The sequence below is a fragment of the Eptatretus burgeri genome, chromosome 9, assembly GCF_056783735.1.
Source record: "Eptatretus burgeri isolate ZD-2024b chromosome 9, Ebu_testis_v1, whole genome shotgun sequence".
Lineage (NCBI taxonomy): Eukaryota > Metazoa > Chordata > Myxini > Myxiniformes > Myxinidae > Eptatretus > Eptatretus burgeri.
The window spans coordinates 47686625-47704349 of NC_140969.1; the positions used below are offsets into that span (position 1 = coordinate 47686625).

The 17725-nt window shown below is 42.5% G+C and overlaps 1 protein-coding gene across 1 annotated transcript in view; it reads left to right on the plus strand.

Moving 5' to 3' along the window:
* LOC147020084 (uncharacterized) overlaps positions 1 to 17725 on the plus strand; it is a 93231-nt gene that overhangs the window by 4164 nt on the left and 71342 nt on the right. Inside the window, exons 3-9 of the mRNA XM_085895111.1 lie at positions 1747 to 1875; positions 2223 to 2300; positions 4170 to 4334; positions 9720 to 9824; positions 10026 to 10121; positions 10448 to 10573; positions 17470 to 17622. Coding sequence (XP_085751237.1) covers positions 1747 to 1875; positions 2223 to 2300; positions 4170 to 4334; positions 9720 to 9824; positions 10026 to 10121; positions 10448 to 10573; positions 17470 to 17622 — 852 coding nt within the window. The remainder of the gene's footprint in view (positions 1 to 1746; positions 1876 to 2222; positions 2301 to 4169; positions 4335 to 9719; positions 9825 to 10025; positions 10122 to 10447; positions 10574 to 17469; positions 17623 to 17725) is intronic.

A 17725-nucleotide genomic window follows, 5' to 3' on the forward strand; every position in this document is an offset into this window, starting at 1 on the left:
ATTCTGAAGGTGTAATAGTTTTGACGTGTCAGAAGAACGTGGACCAGTTAAGTGCTCTACCAACAATCTTTTCAGGTCCTCCCAAGCCAGGTTTCAGGCCGAGGACAACGCCACCAGACGTCTTCCTATTTATTTTGGTTGAGGGGTGTTACAATGACACAAATTTGGTATAAAGGGTACATATACCACGAAAACCTGATACATATCCTCCTCTGCAGCGGACAGATATGATCCCATCTCGCCTTCGTCGATAATATGATTTTCACCTTGTCCCATTGAGGATTCAACCCCGAGGGTCATACCTCTTGGTTTCTGTACCAAAGAATGATCATCACCTGGCAGGAGTCTGTTGGCTGTAGTGTTGCACCACATAGCGGATGGTACGCCTGAATGTTGACCACGGAGCCCCGACCGGCTAATTAAGAAACCAGCTCGGTGCTCGTACCGCTGCTGTTTTTTCACAACTAATATAACGTAACATGTTCATCTTTCGACAGCACCAAGACTGCATCACAATTCTCATTTCTACAGAAAATCAAGCTCTGAACAACTGTCGCGCCAAACGCGCAGAGTCTACTATTTTCCCACTTCATTCTCCTCCACCTGGAATTTTTATTTTTCCAACAATTGTATTGTACTACAGCACCCCCAGTTGTGGTCTACTTACTCTCTGCCACTTCCTCCCCCTCCACACCTTTCCCACTATCCTCTTTTTTTTTTCTTTTTTTTTCCCCCTCCGCTCTGGTTTGATCCCACATACTTGTTTTTTCTCAATGCACAACAATTGGAGAATGAAAACAGAAGGGATATTATTACCTTCGCCATCAAAGGTGGACGGAAGTTATGTTTTCTCTCCTTTCTGTCTGTCTGTTTGTGAGCAGGATATCTCAAAAAGTTGTGGATTTTTCAGACAAAATTTGGTGCACAGGTTGGATGTGTGACATGGACAAATTGATTAGATTTTGGTGAAGATCCGGATCCGAATGCAGATACTAGAATTTCTGAGTGATTCTTCACCAGTGATTGAGCCAAAAATTATATATAGCACACTATTTCAAAAGGTTGTGGATGTATTGTGACAAAATTTGGTGGATGAGTTGGATAAGAGACAAGAACAAGCTGGTTAGATTTTTGTTCAGGTCCGGATTCAGATCCAGCCCATCGGTGCGATCCAAAACGATGGGGGTATGCGCTCTACTGAGTGCTTTTCTAGTTCCCTTGGAAAAAAAAATACCAGACTGGGCCATTGCAATGTAATTTCCACATTATCTGGGTTCAGAAACAGAGCAGTCACGTGAAAAATATTACAGGTAGCAAATTTCCACGGTGTATGACAGCACATCATTCCAGCCGGTCTTTTTGTGAGTAAATGGAGATTTATTTTTTTTTACCAGAATGTAGGTTCGACTTTGCACTGGATTCTTAGAGCTTGTTGCACACATTCAGCTCAGAATACTTTAAAAATAAAAGTCTCTAATGACGTTGAGAAAAAAAAAGATTCAAGTCAATTGCCAATTGGTCGATGAACCTTGTCCAGGGAACCTTTGCTACAAATCGATAGTTAAGTGAATTCATGTGTACATATTATATTGAGGCCCTGATCTATAATGGTTTGTTATATAACTGCTAATGAACAAGAATCATTGGTCCATAAAAACACTATGACCATTGTGTGCTGGGATAAATAATGGGTTTGTAGGTTGAATTTTATTGACCTATCTTTGGCTTGATTGGAATGTGCATTAGGAGCGAGTGCAGAAGGTGACTTGGGGGACAGACCTGTCTTCAGTTGAAGCTGAGCTCCACAATCACCGCGCTCTCACTGCGGGAATTGAGCAGTTTGCCGACAAGCTGGACGAAGCGATTCAACTCGAGGTCAGACGAACACACTTCCTTTCCTGTCAATTGTTTGAAACTGTAGCACAAATGTTATCACGTTCAAACACATTCGTTTTTACATTTGCATCGCAGGATTGAACCAAAAACATACTGACTGTGTCTTGGAATATAAGCAAACTGAGAACCATCATCTTGTCTGGTGAAGTTCCTTTAAAAACCTTCAGTTTTTTTTATCCAGAAAGACACTCGAGCAGCACTTTTACATTCTGAAAATCCATAGGAATAATAAAGCTTCTTGAATATTTTGAAAGTTAGAGTAATAATGGACAAACTTCATTGTCGAAAATGAACATTTCAGCAAAGTGCTTTTTTGTGATTTCTAGGCTTCCATTTCAAGTTCTGTAAAAGGAAAGTATGCTGCTTGCTTGGAAAACATCAGCCTGAAATATGACAAACTGATGGTGAGGGCCTCCATATAACAGCTTAATGGCGATGTGATACGTTTGGTAAAAGCTTTCCTGCTGGTCATCGGCACATCAATTTCCCGATATACTTACTATATGTATGTACATCTCTGCTGAACTTGGGTGCTGCACTCTTTGTATGAATTGGACATGAAGCTGATAACTTTTCATATTTTTGAGGGGAGGGGGACTTTAAGTTGGTGGTAGTCATCCCAACTTGGTAGAATGTTCCAAAATGCACACCACGAGTACATTCACCGAGTTTCAACACATTTCTTCCCACAAACAAACAAACAAACAAACAGACACGTATGTTTCAATGCATTCCCTCCCACATCTATAATTACTGTTGTTTTCGTCATACTATTAAGCAGAGAATTGGTGAATTTTAGAAGGATTTGTACAACTTCCAGGAGTTTTATTTATTTATTTATTTATTTACTTTGCAATAACATCCAGTTTTCAAGTTATTCCGTCCAGTGGTGTGGGAGTGCATTGGCATGTATGATAATTCACCCACCTCCAACGATGATTCCCCCACTTTAACATAAAAGTAAAAACCGAAGTTGGAGGTGGCTGTCCCGACTTAGTAAAATGTTTCCATGCACACTCTGAGTACAACCACAACTTTTCAACTTATTTGGTCCAGTTTAGGAGTTCATACAAGTCAAACAAACAACACACAAGTTGAATTGTATATGGTATCATATATATAGTATGGTATACGTGGTATGTGGATAAGGTGAGGAATAATGTGGGAGGAAGATTATGTATGTATATATATATATATATATATATATATATATATATATATATATATATATATATATATATATATATATATATATATATATATATATATATATATGTAACTTGGCTCGTGACAGGGATGAGGAAGGTGAGGACGTTAAGGGGATGGTGGGGAGTGATTAAGGATGGTGATGGGAGGCTTTTTACAGAGAGGGGGGGGCAGTATTAAAGGTGTGGGAAGGATATTTCAAAAAGCTGTTGAACCGGGAAGGAAGCACAGCGAGCTGGAGCTACCGTGTAATGTTGGGGGGGGGGGGGGGAGATCACAGAGGAGGAAGTGTGGATAGCATTGAAGAGGATGGAGGAGGGAAGAGTGCCAGCCATTGGTGACGTATGTACAGAGATGATAATTGCAGTGAAAGAAGTCAGAGTTAGTTGCATGAAGAGGCTGTTGAATACATGTATGAGCGGGGCTTCAATTCCGGAGGATTGGAGGACAGGGTTAATTGTGCCGATATGGAAGGGGAAAGGGTGATGTTCAAGATCCGGGGAAGTGCAGGGGCATGACACTCCTAAAGTCTTGTAATGAATGTGTTGGAGAGGATTCTGGACAGGAGGATAAGGAAAGTGTAGAGATTGAGATCGGAGAGGAGCAGCAGGGGTTTAGAAAGGGTACGGGACGACGAATGGGATGTTCGTGCTGAGACGGCTGGTAGAGAACAGGTTAGAGGTGTAAGGTGAGATGGCATTGTGATTTTGGACCTGGAGAAGGCCTACGACTCTGGCCTGAGAGAAGACAGAATGATGGAGGGCGGATAGATTGAGGGAGCAAGGTAGGAGGAAAAGAGGTGGACTGCTGTTGAGATGGGAGGATTGTGTGAGGAGAGATATCCGTAAGGTACGGATGGTTGGAGAGTGGAGAGAGTTGGCTGAGGACAGAGGGAGGTGGAGGAGGATAGTGGTCAAGGCAGTGCAGAAGTGTGGTGCCATCGGACCTCACCCCTAAGAAAGGGAAGAAGAGGAGGAGGAGGAGGAAATGATGAATAACCCCTCCGAGTGTAATGACTTTGAGATCTTGGTTTAATTGCCTGAATTAATGTTTGATTGCGTTGTTAGAGCACTGCACAGGTTCTCCTGGAGCACTTGGAGAGCCTGCAGAATTTTGTGAGCCGTGCCACGAGCCAGCTCATCTGGCTAAATCAGCGCGAGGAAGAGGAACTTGCGTATGATTGGAGTGATCAGAATCTTGATCATCTCTCTCCCAAAAAAGATCTACATTCGGTAAGTTGCTCATTCAAGGACTTGATTTCCAACAAGATTGTTCGAAATGTTGGACCTGCTGAAGGAAAGAAATGTACATTGACGGTGTACTCAAGAAGGCTGGTTGATTCTTTCACAATGGGATTGATTTTGTTCAGAGCAATAATAATGTTTGTCTTTCAAAATTTTAAGCATTACTGTACCTGAGCGTGAGGCATACTTTATGCTCATTTTTATTCGTCCCCTCGCAGTTTCACTGAAGGGGACTATAGGTTTGTTGTCTGTCTGTCTGTCTAACTATCTGTCCATCCCACCTGTGGTTTTTCAGAATCTCCCCCCCCCCCACCCCACATTCCCTTTTAACATCTTCAGCTGAAACTTGGTACATAAGCCTGGTGTTGGCATAGTGGTTAGGGTGGCTGGCTTGGGATCTACAGGTCCTGAGTTTGAGCCCCTGTCAGCTATTGAATTAACACCAGGTGGGGCTGACTCAGCCTGTCATCCTTCCGAGGTTGACGAAATGAGTGTCGGTGTACTGGTAATAGAGGCATTGCATCAGCGGCACAGTCGCACCCTCAGTCATTGATGCTACCCCCAGTCTTGTTCTGCATATGGAGGAGGAGGATTTGATACATGGCTTTATTTTGATCAGTTGCAGAACAAGTTCGAGTTTCAGGGTTTTGTCAACTTTTCACAGCATTATGCCCTTTTTAAACTTCAAAAAGATCACATATTCTACATGGGTTAACGTTCAGGTGCCCTGACTCCATCCCACCGCTTTACATCCATTGGCTGTGCGGCTGGCCTGATCCCACCCCAGTAAAATCATGTGCTGTCATTGCATGAAGCAGCACAGGTCAGCAGGCAATTGTAATAATCCTAGGTATATAACCATAATGTATTTTATATATATGTACATGAGCCATACACATGCTTGTACTTCATGTACTGTATGTACATAGGGTTATTTGTAATATGAAATAGGCAAAGTCCGGAAACAAATGAAACACGGTGGGTTAGAGTTTCTTCTTCTTCATTTTAGTTCCAGTATCGGCTCGAGCGTGCATTAAAGCAAACTAATTTTTTTATCTCCAGTTTGCTATGCTAGTTGTTATTTGCTTCTAGTGCACAAAAGTTATCGGTAAATGAAAATATCTTTTCCTTTTATTTTGCCGAATAGACCCAAACAGTGGTTGGAGGGTTTTTCTCTTCTTCATTTTGGTTCTGGTATTGGCTCAAGGGTGTGTTAAATGCAAACAATTGTTTTATCTCCTGAACATTCATTGACCCCCTAGCGACCAGGTGAGTGCATCGATACGAATGAAACTTTGCAGGTTCATGGTACTCAATGAGTACAACAACTTTGCCTCAGGACATATTGACCGATTTCGCTTAGGTCAGGGGTCAAAGGTCAATTAGTGCAAAAATCGATTATATGCGAGAGCTGGAGGTGTCTTCGCGCCAAATGCTACTCCTCGGGTTATGGTCGGATGGTCATGAAAATTCACACTAATCGTCTGGAATACATTGTGCACAAACTATCGAGTCGGATTTTCGATTTGGATCTTTGTTCACCCACTGGACCCCCTCAAACTTTGGGGATTTCCGATTTCAAACCGCATTTTCATTCAAATGGATACCGAGTAGTTATCAGTTGATGGACCTGGATGAGATTTGATATGCATAATCTTAAGGTGATGCTCTATCCGCTATATGACATCCATTTTGCTCTATATCTTATAGTTTCCATGCTCGGCGACCCATCGCCGCATACTGGCTTGTCTGTCTGTCTGTCTGTCTGTCTGTCTGTCTGTCTGTGTCTGTCTGTTTGTGAACAAAATATCTCCAAAAGTTGTGGACGGATTTTGATGAAATTTTGTGGAGAGCTTGGGTATGTGATGAGGATGAAATTATTAGATTTTGGTCAAGATCTGAATCCAGATCTGGATCCAAGAATTTTTAAAGTGATTTTTCACCATTGTGAGATTGGGCCAACGATGACAAATAGCAGGATATCTCAAAAAGTTGTCCAAGGATTCAGACGAAACTTTGTGGACGAGTTGGTTAGGTGACAAGAACAAGCTGATTTAAATTTTAGTTCAGGTCCGAATCCAGATCCAGCCTGTCACTGGAATACAAAACGTAAACGAATCAGCCTCCAGGAGGTATGCGATGCGAGAACCAGCCTTCTGGGATGCGCTCCACCAAGTGCCCCTCTACTTTTTAATTTTTTTCAAATTCCATTTTATTTAATAGCTCGTTTTTATTTTATTTTCTCCTTAAACTTATCAAGGAATAAAAAGGATCCTTGATGCAGAAGGAGACCATTCGCCCATCATGCCTGCAATGCACCAACACCAGATTCAATAAATCCATCAAGCTAACGACTTGATTTCAGTGGGGGAGGGGGGGGTGTTATATATATATATATATATACACAAATTAAATCAATACTTAAACTAAAAATTATCATCATTATTGTGATTTTCTTTTTTTTCCTTATGTTTGTTTTTTGGGGTGTGAGAGTGGGTGGGGAGGTCCTGGGGGGTGAAGGGTGTGAAGGCAGTTGTAGGATGAGTAATACTTGAACACCAACCACACATTCACCTTTTTGAGACCCTCTCACTGACATCACCATCACTACATATGTATACAATCACCCGTCCATGTGTAAACGACCAACAAGTTCTGTCGATATACCTGTATTCCTCGAACTCCAATGCTTCTCGGTACCTATCAAATTCCGAATTAAACTTGTCTGCTGTTTCTGCTGCCATTACCTCAATTTCCAGAGACCATGTCATGCATTAACTACTCTCGGAGTGAAAGACCCTTGCCTTACTACTGTCATAACTCTTCTTCTTTTCTCTCAGCCAATGGCCTCTTGTTCTGTCACTGTCTGTTCTGCTTAGAAAACAGAAAAACAAAAAAACAAACAAAACTCTTCTGCACTTATTCTGTATATACACTTCAAAAAAAACCCCCCAGTTTTCATTATTTTAAACATCTGAATAAAATCCCCTCCGTTCTAACGTATAAAGTCGTTTTTCCTTCAGCCACTCCTCGAGCGCAGCCTGGAATTAATTTAGTCGCCCAGTGCTGTGCCCTCTATATGGCATGTATGTCATCTATATATTACTAAAACTCTCATGTTGTATGTATGTATGTTCACGAAATACAGTCAAAACGGTACACGATAGCACAAAATTTTTATGGCCACCTTACTCACCATTCGCCTGCGGTGTGCAGTATCAAGTTTCGTTCAAATCGGGCAACGAAAAAATTATAAAAAAAATCAATTCCCGATTCACTCAAGTTCTCCTTGGGAGAATTTGATCAATGCAAACAACCTCAGCGGGATAGTTCGCTGGAGCTATCTTTCTTTTTCTTGAAATGATTTTTTTTTTCATCAACCGCAGTCACAACAGGAACCCAACGGGTTCACGGGTCGTCTCGGAGTTACTAACATTGAGAGAAGAAAAATGGTTAAAATGGAAAGGATACGTGATGTGAGGAAGCGAAGTGACTGGGGGGGGTTCTGGGATGGGGTGTGCCCCCCCCCCCACCATGGAAGAGAAACTTTGTAGTTTTAACCTTAAATGTGTCCATTCGAGGACAGCTTAATGCAAAATCAAAGCAGAATACTATAATCATGTTTTCCTGATGAATTTATGTTTGTTTGTTTTTCCATGCAACTCCTGAATATGTTTTGGCATTTACATTGTGTAACATAATATGTTGTAATGAGTAAGATATGAACTCAAATCTAAAGATAAACTCAGACTTGGCAGGAGATTTTAAATAGATCTACTGCCATTACCTCACATCACTGGGAAGCTTGGGACCTCGCACTAAGATTTTGGTAGAACGCCGTCTTCGCCTTGGCCAACAGCTTCTTTGATGGAACCCAGTAAAAGCAGGCTGTGTGGCAGATGTTGATTTTGTCTGTGCATGTATGTCGTGTCCATGCGGCTCGTGCATGTGGCTAACACAGCTCAGGTATGGTTTCTCATTGATACAATGTTTTGCTCTGAGTTGCATCATGTCAGTCAACCAATGAGAAACATCTTCCATTTTGTGGGTCAATAATGCTTGTAAATGGGACAGCATTTATTTGCTGCCACGTACTTTGAATAGTAGTCGTCACCAATCAAATGCAATGAGATTACGGATATGATTTTTAGCTCGCCTGTTCGAAGAAGAGAGAGCTATAGCGATACCCCCTGGCGTGAGCGTCAGCATGAGTGTGAAAATGTTAAAGTTTTTGGTGCAAGTTATTTAGAAGCTTGCCATTCATTTAATATGTGCACTCAGATGCTGATATTTGGCGTGGAGGTTCCTTTGTGGGTATATTATTAACCTCCGCCATCGAAGATGGACGGAGGTTACTGTTTTCACCCCTGTCTTTGTTTGTTTGTTTGTTTGTGAACAGTATTACGGAAAAACTCCTGGACGGATTTCGACAAAACTTGATGGGGGGATTAGGTATGGTCCAAGGATCACGCCATTAGATTTTGGACTTGGTCCAAAGTCCAATATGGCCGCTATGGCGGCCATTTAGAAAAAATATTTTAATTTTTGTTTTTGCATTTCTACGTTTTAAATGATTTCCAACCAAAAATAAATAAATTTGTTAGAGAAAATAACACAAAATTTTGCAACTTTTTTTTCAAAAAAATTTCGATTTTATTTTTTTGGGCATTTCTACATGCGCGTCGATATAGTTTAGTTTATTCAATCGTGGTTCAGTAGAGTCTGATCCGTTTTGACCTACAATCAATAGGATATCAGGTTCACTTAAGTGACCCAGCAGTATTGGCGGCGGAGCATTTTGCACTCTACCGAGTGCTCCCCCTCTAGTTTCCTTTCTAATGTTTTTATCTACCACACTATTTTTTACTGATTACAATATATAAATACATATATTGCTTTAAAATTATTTGGATCTGACTTCACTGCAATGCTTTATAAAAAAATATTATTAGACTATTCTTTTAAAATCGATAAATGTATAAACAGGCGAGCATTGGGTGGCTTTGACACCAACTATCTGGTTCATGTAGCACCGAGGGAAACTGCCCGAAGGCCGACAGAAGCCTTGTCACATCATTAAAATCTAATGAAAACTTCGATGAGACTTTATTTTGTGAAAGCGTTTTTTTTTTTTTCACTATTATTGGGTAATAAAATCAGGAGGCTGTTCAAGTATACAAAAAGTGGTGAACTACCACCAAAAGTGGTAGAGTTGACAACTATGCTACGTCCATCCTGTGGCAACAATAACTGAGCACAACTATTTCCTTCACCCAAATTGCCTTTGTATAAATTATTGGAAGAGTACATGATGAATACTATTGCGATATAAATGAGAAATGTGGCATAAATGCCTTTTCTGTTTCGACCAAGGAATTGCTGAAGGAACTAGAAAAGAAGGAAGTGACCATAAACCGTATTCAGGGTCTTGGGGATCGACTTTTGCAAGAGGATCACCCAGCATGCTGCACCATTGAGGTAGTATCACTTGATCAATTTGGTAAACCACTCTGTCAAAAGCATGTTACACCATGTATAAGGTAAAGAATGTTAAACCCAGAGTGTTTGTTATTAATTACTTATTAATTTTCTTTCTTTCAGAAACCTGTGCAGTATTTTATCCGGTATGCAGTACATCTATATTTTTGCATCATATTCCTGCCCATATCCCCTCTCAAGGCATTCATGACAGCTTTGCAGACTCAGTGGAGCTGGATGATACAGCTATGCCGCTGTATTGACACACAGCTGCAAGAGAACACAAACTATCAGCAGGTAAATACTAGTAGGGCTCTCATGTGGTACCATAATCAAAGTACCATGTGCTGCCACAGCCTATTGAGTAGCACCATGGATCAGTACCAGGTTGGCTGTGTGAATGCATGCGTGGGTTTATATTCAGTCTTGCTCGAGAATCTTAGCTTTTAAGTGTATATATATTTTTTTCATAAAATTATCGGCTTCAAGTGTCTCAAAGGTAAACGGTTTGGAAGCATTGCTTTGAAAGTTTAGCAGCACAATCTTAATAAGGGAGAGTTCATCATTATTTAATGAAGAAGTTTATTGCATGGTGATGGCTGAAATTAATTACATGTTTTCAGTTCTTCAATGATTCTGCCGGTGTTGAAGATGAACTCAAATCACGCTACGAGTGCATCAGAGAGAGGTACAGCTGTGATAAATCCACAAGCATCATGAAATTGGAGAGTTTGCTGCAAGAGGCGTTGGTATGCACAGCACTTTGACCGGTGAAAGCGTGCATATGGTTTTAATTTAAGGCAGGTTCCATCAATGTGAAAATGTGGGTTGCTCATTAAGCATTGTATGCTTTGTGCATGGAATTTCAAAGTTTTCAGACTTGTAATTAACTTCTCCTTTCTGAACTAGTGACAGTCTCCTATTGAAACGAATACATGATTTTTGAAGGTGTGCGTGCATGCGTGCGTGTGCATTTACTGTGACTCAGTTCTGCTCGCAGAGCATTTTTTTTTGCTGCCATTGCTAGTGCAAAATCTGTAATTCAAATATTCTTTTAAACGTAATTTTCAGCATCTATCTATAATTCCAGCAATGTGTCTGTATGTCTGTGAGTGTGTGTCTGTGACCGCTGTTTCTCGACAACCACTGGTCCGATGTAATTGAAACTTGCCAGATATATTGCTGGGGACCTGAGGATGTGCCTTTTCAAGGTTTGATATTAATCGGACAAGTGCTTCCCAAATTATGGCCATTTATTTACCAACCAATGACAAGACACGTTGTTGCGTGGGCGTGGCCGATGGGGAAGGGAAGCTCAGCCACGTTCGCCATTACGGATAACAATGTACGTCCTTCCGGATCCATTACTGGTTACAACGTACGGACTTCCGGATAGTGATGAATTTGTGTATTCTAATAATTTCTCGATTTCTTATGCGCATTTTTAGATAAACACAATGCCCCAAGTTTTGATCATTTTCATATTAGACGGTGCATACATTTCGGTAACATCAGAGTGCTGGTGTGCTCCGAACTAGGAAGTAAAATTTTTTTCTCTCTTCTCTTCTCTTTTTGTTTTTCCTTGCCACAACATTGCGAAAAGGTAAAATACGTTGGCGCTAATTGAATAATTGGGTATTAAAACTAAATTGCGAATAATTGTAACTGCGAATCATATTCGAACTTCCGGGCCACGCACGTCCGGGCACTCGAGAGCGAAGAAACGGCCTGTGTGGTTGTTGTTTGTTGCTCGCGGTTTGAATATTTATTTATTTATTTATATTTTATTTTATTTTTTTATGGGCACGTACTAGTATGGAAGAAAGAATGGTAATTTCAAGATGGTCATCCATCATTGTTGTGTTCCTAAATGCAAATCGGACTCGCAAAAATATAGGACATACGAGAAATATCTGTGGATAAGAGGTGTCGGGTTCGTAACCATTTCCTGTTAATACAAGCCAGCAGTTGCAGTATATGTATGTATATGTGTATATATATATATATATATATATATATATATATTTAATTATTTCATGAAAAAAAAAATGTACCTCCAGAACGAAAAGCATAGTCCCCCATTCACAGGTGAGAGATGTGGGTGAGTTCATTTTTCATTTATATGTTGACTGCTTTTGATGTTTACATGTGGTGCATGTTTGGGAGCCTCGTTGGCATGCATTCTGTCTGTGTTGTCGCTGATGATTTGCCAACAAGTGATGGAACCGGTCCAGCAGCTGTGGGTGTGTGTAGCCTTGGGATTTTCATGTGTGTACTATGTGTGAATGTCTTTACAGCTGTTGGGGAAGGAACTCGGGGAAGGGTTTGACATAGCAAAGGGCTTGCGTTTTGTCGCCTTTCATGGTTGCTTTATGCAGCTTTCGTCGGCTAGCCGCTAGAGCCTGAAAGAGCATAGGAGGAGTCGATATATCTAATAACCTGTATAAAGCCAATTCTAATCACTGACTCACTGACTGATATTAATATTCGGTACCTTCCCGGTGACTCAGCTGAAATTTTGTGTGCCAACAGACATAGAACCCAATAAACAGGGAAAAAGCACAAACCATCAAAGTACACTACATGGCCAAAAGTATGTGGACACCTACTCGTCCAAAATCTCATTCTAAAGTCATGGAGTTGCTTCCCCTCACCCCCCTTGCTGCTACAACAGCCTCCACTCTTCTGGGAAAGCTTTCCACTAGATATTGGAACTTTGCTGCAGGGATTTGCTTCCATTCGGCCAAAAGAGCATTTGTAAGGTTGCACACTGATGTTGGGTGATTAGGTCTGGCTCGTAGTCGGCGTTCCAATTCATCCCAAAGGTGTTCGATGGGGTTGAGGTCAGGGCTCTGTGCAGGCCAGTCAAGTTCTTCCACACCGATCTCGACAAACCATTTCTGTATGAACCTTGCTTTGTGCACGAGGGCATTGTCATGCTGAAGCAGGAAGGAGCCTTCTCCAATCTGTTGCCACAAAGTTGTAAGCACAGAATTGTCTACAATGTCATTCTATACTGTGGTGTTAATATTTTCCTTCACTGTAACTAAGGGGCCGAGCCCGAACTGAAAACCCAGACCATTATTCCTCCTCCATCAAACTTTACAGTTGGCACTATGCATTCAGTCAGGTAGCGTTCTCCTGGTATCCACCAAACCCAGAATCGTCCGTCGGACTGCCAGATGGTGAAGCGTGAGTAATCGCTCCAGAGAACGTGTTTCCACTGCTCCAGAGTCCAATGGCGGTGAGCTTTTCACCACTCCAGCCGACGCTTGGCATTGCGCATGGTGATCTTTGGCTTGTTTACGGCTGCTCGGCCGTGGAAACCCATTTTATGAAGCTCTCGATGAACAGTTTTTGTGCTGATGTTGCTTCCAGAGTCATTTTGGAATTCGGTAGCGAGTGTTGCAACCAACGACAGTTGACTTTTCTGTGCTCCACGCTTCAGCACTCAGCGGTCCTGTTCTGTGAGCTTGTGTGGTTTACCACTTTGCGGCTGAGCTGTTTTGTTGCTCCGAGATGTTTCCATTTCACATTAACAGTAGTTACAGTTGACGGGGGCAGCTCTCGCGGGGCAGAAATTTGATGAACTAAGCTGTTGGAAAGGTGGCATCCTATGACTGCCACGTTGAAAGTCACTGAGCTCTTCAGTCGGGCCCAATCTCCTGCCAATGTTTGTCTGTGGAGATTGCATGGCTGTGTGCTCGATTTTATACACCTGTCACCAATGGGTGTGGCAAAAATAGCCAAATCCACTAATTAGAAGGGGTGTCCACGTACTTTTGGCAATGTAGTGTACCAATTAATGAAAATGTAAACAAAAATCCAGGTGAGAGACCCAAGACTATGGGGAAGTATGGTTAATTATTGCTTACAATGTGTAAGCATACCTTGCTAATATATATATATATATATATATATATATATATATATATATTTTTTTTTTTTTACGGAAATGGCCGTTACGGAGATACTAAATGTAGAATTAGCTCAGTTCCCCCATTAAATTCATGTATGGATAGGTTGTGTGGTATAAGGGACGATATGTGTGTGTCGGGAGGTGTAACAGACTGTTTTTGTGTTCGTGCTATGGCGGTGAAACGAGAGAGCGTTATTATTCCTTCCTCATTCCGGAATAGGCCCCTCCCAGTCGGCTGAGGGGAGTGGCCAAGAGCGAGGGGTGTGGCCTGGACAGGAAGTGACGTGAGGGGAGGAGCCTTTGGTCAGGGAGTCGCCGAGACAGACGTGTCGAAGGAGCTCAGGAGTCGAGGCGAGAGAGAAAATAAAAAGGCAGTGGTGAATCGGCCGGCGGAGAAAGCGGAACCTGCACATCGATTCACCTCACGACTCGAAGGAGAAAAGAAAAGGGGACGAAAGGAGTTCTGTGTGTGAGGAACGGCCGGGTTCTCGAGGCGTGCTCGGAGTCGCTTGGAGGCGAGCGAACGAAGAAGGCACCGTGTTGGGTCTGCCGGGAGAGACGCTGAACCGACCTGCACGTCGGTGATTCGACCGAGAGAGGAACTGAGGGGATGAAGCGGGAGTCGGGCTTCGAGGCGGGAAGGCCGGAGAGGATACGCCGGAGCATCTGACGGTCCTTGCTCACCTCACGGCTCGACATGTTGCAATCCGCCTGTGGAACTCGGACCTCGACTTGGACCTTGTATGGAGAACAGGCCAGGCCGGGATTCGTGTGCTGAACCCTGGAGAGAGATCGGCGATCTCGCATCGTCGACGTGGCGCGGAGCCGGAGCGCGCTGAGGAGAACCGCGCACGCGGTGACTAGGGTGGGAGCTGGAGTGCTGCGCCGCCATTTCTTGCTGTGCGGCACGTTCGAGCGGGAGTTCGAACCCGTGGAAACCCGCTGGTTTTTACGAGCGACCTTCGTGCTTTTGGGACACGGTCCTCTCGTCCATGAGCCATCACCAAGTACTCTGTCTTGTCCTGCATGCATGTTTGTTTGCACGTGTTGTATAAGGCATATTTTGTAGTAATCCCATCGAAACCTTTTAGCTGTGGTTCCCTAGTTAAGAACGGGTTGATTGTTAATAAAACCACTGTCGTGTTATTGCTTGTGCTGTGATCCCTGATGTCCCCAATAAATCTGGTTAATTCTGATGAAGTTGCCGCTATGGATTAATGCGTGTCGCATCGAGGAACGATCCGTTCGATTGGCATACAAGACCAAAATGGTTACAGACTGGTGGACTCCGCTCGATCACTGACAAAGCCAGTCTGTAACCAGGGTTCTATCTCCCCAACTGGTAAGGTACAGGATTACGTTGGTATCGCGATTGAAGATGTGTGACCCAAGGCCTGTGCCGAGCCAGCTGGCGTTATAGACTCCCGGAGGTGGCGGTGGTGAGTGTGGCACCAGGGACCGGGTCAGATTCCCGCCATCCCGGATCCGCAACAATATATATATATATATATATATATATATATATATATATATATATATATATATATATATATATATACATATATATATATACAATCACACACATATGCAGATGGCTGGATACTTCTCCTTTTAGCAATAGATGCAAAAATCTTGGATAATTTAATATTTTCCACAACCAAACAAATAATACACTATTTTTAACAGCCATCACATCTCCCAGAGTATGAAATGTCTTCATTTTAAACTTACCCTGAACATTCACAAGCCCCAGATATGTCCTTTTATCTTGCCGAATGGACCCAAACACTGGACTCGAGTTGCATCTTCTTCATTTTTGTTCCGGTATCAGCTCGAGCGTGCGTTAAATGCAAACAAATTTTTATCTCCTGTACATTCATTGGGACTGGAAGGGGACATGTATTGCAAAGTAATTCTCACTCTTGGTGTCTTTATATCCCTGACATTTTTGTCCATGCTGTATATCCTGGACAATACACCAAGGTATAAAATTTCCTGGTGCAGCATCTACCTGGGGTTTAATGCATGCTACTCCAGACTAAGGATGGTATAAAGTAGGCAAGATGAAGGGTTTTGGCTGTTACATTGGTTTGTGCTTGGATGGAAGACTTTCATGGTGGGCTGGGCGCTGTAGGTTGAGGGACGACAAGGTAGCTCGGTTTGTCATGTGCTCTCCTCTGTGCTGTCTGTCATAGATCTGTTCCCTGTAAAGTCAAATCGGACTAAAATTGCCATCCTTGTGCCGTGACAGGAAGGGGCACTGCATTTCAAAGCACTTCTAGTTTTGGATGGATACCAAAAACCAGTTGTTGTGTAATTTAGTTTTTGAATGTTATCCTTGGGTGTCATTATGAAAAACAAAGTAGGCCAATGTATGCTTGTTCTCTGACCATATTCCTTGCCAAGATATGAAATGGAAAAAGGATGTAGAAGATGGATTCGGTTAATGCTAAGAATGGGATTAGTCGAGAGAATGTAAGTAATTTATATGCAGGATGGCCTCGGGCCCGAGATGCAGAGGGGCATACACTCACCTACAAGCTGTCTAGTCTGGGTTTGAATCTCGATCCAGCTATAAAGTATCATCCTTGTGTTATACAGTCAGGATAATCCTCGTGTTGGCTTGATGGTTAAGGTGGCTGGCCTAAGATCTTAGGGTCTTGAGTTTGAGCCCCTGTTGTGCCGTTGGAATAACACCAGGTGAGTTAACTCAGCCTTTCATCCTTCCGAGGCTGGCAAAATGAGTACTAGCTTACTGGTAACAAGGGCAATGCATCAGTGACATGGTTGCACTTCCAGAAAAACGATTCAACCAGCAGCCACAGGCAGCATACGAAAAAAATAACAGTCACAACAACAACAGGCAGGGAGATTCATCAGTGCATGTGCCTGATGCACATTAAACTTGGCGTCCGTCCCATCTGCCGGCATTAGTTTGTGGCCGTTAAAGACCCCACCGTGTCCTACGTGAAGAGTAGGCTAGCTGTCGCCGCCACCATGGCCAAACTCTAAATTCCCACCCTAAGGCAAGGGTCATACTGGCAAACCACCCAGTATAACCCTTGCTCCAGGGAGTGCACTGATGCTCTGTGAAGAAGAGTATGGTTAGAGATAGAGATCATTAAGGGATTAGATGTGTGTAGGATGAATGATAAATTGAGGGGTGGAGAATAAGATGCTTTAGAAAAACGATTTCCCTAACAAGGAACTTCAATGCAGGAGTTCTATTTGGCTCATCAAGCCTGTGCAATGATTACCAAGCTATGGTTGTTTTTTCTGTGTTCTATCCTTTTTACATGCTTACCATCAAGCAAGGAAGCAGAACACACTAATTTTAGAGTTGTTGTTTTTTGTTATGACTCAGCTGGTGTTTTAACCACTGACCTCCCAGATTCCGAGCGGCGATGCTCCAACCATTATGCCACATAGTCATTACTTTAGAGCAGTGGCTCTATCTTTTTTTGGTGCCCCGAACCCCTTTGATTCTCAGAATTGTTTTCTCGTACCTCTGTCAAAAAAAATCAATAATTTAGGACCGTCCTCACACTTAAATATTTAGAATTATATTCTTAGTATTCCTTTATTTTCGCAGCAAAACTACCAATATGGCATGCTTCACACCCTTAGAAATGACATTTCACACTCGAGGGGGTACATGCACCCCATGTTAAGAACCACTGCTTTGAGATTATGGGAGATTTTTTTTTTTCTTTCTTTCACTGTCAGGCTGAGAAAGAGAAGTTTGTGGAGTACAAACGCACCGTTTTGAACCTTGCAAGTCGGGCAAAGCATGTGGTGCAGCTTAAACCTCGAAGTCTGGCACACCCAGTGCAGGAAAGCCTGCCCATCATCACCCTCTGTGAGTTCAAGACTGATGAGGTATGGGATGTCCTACTGACTTGAAAGATCACCTTAAGATTTAGCCTCGATTGTTTCTGAGGTGTGGGATTTGCCCTTTCCCCTCTCCCACCCACCATTGTCG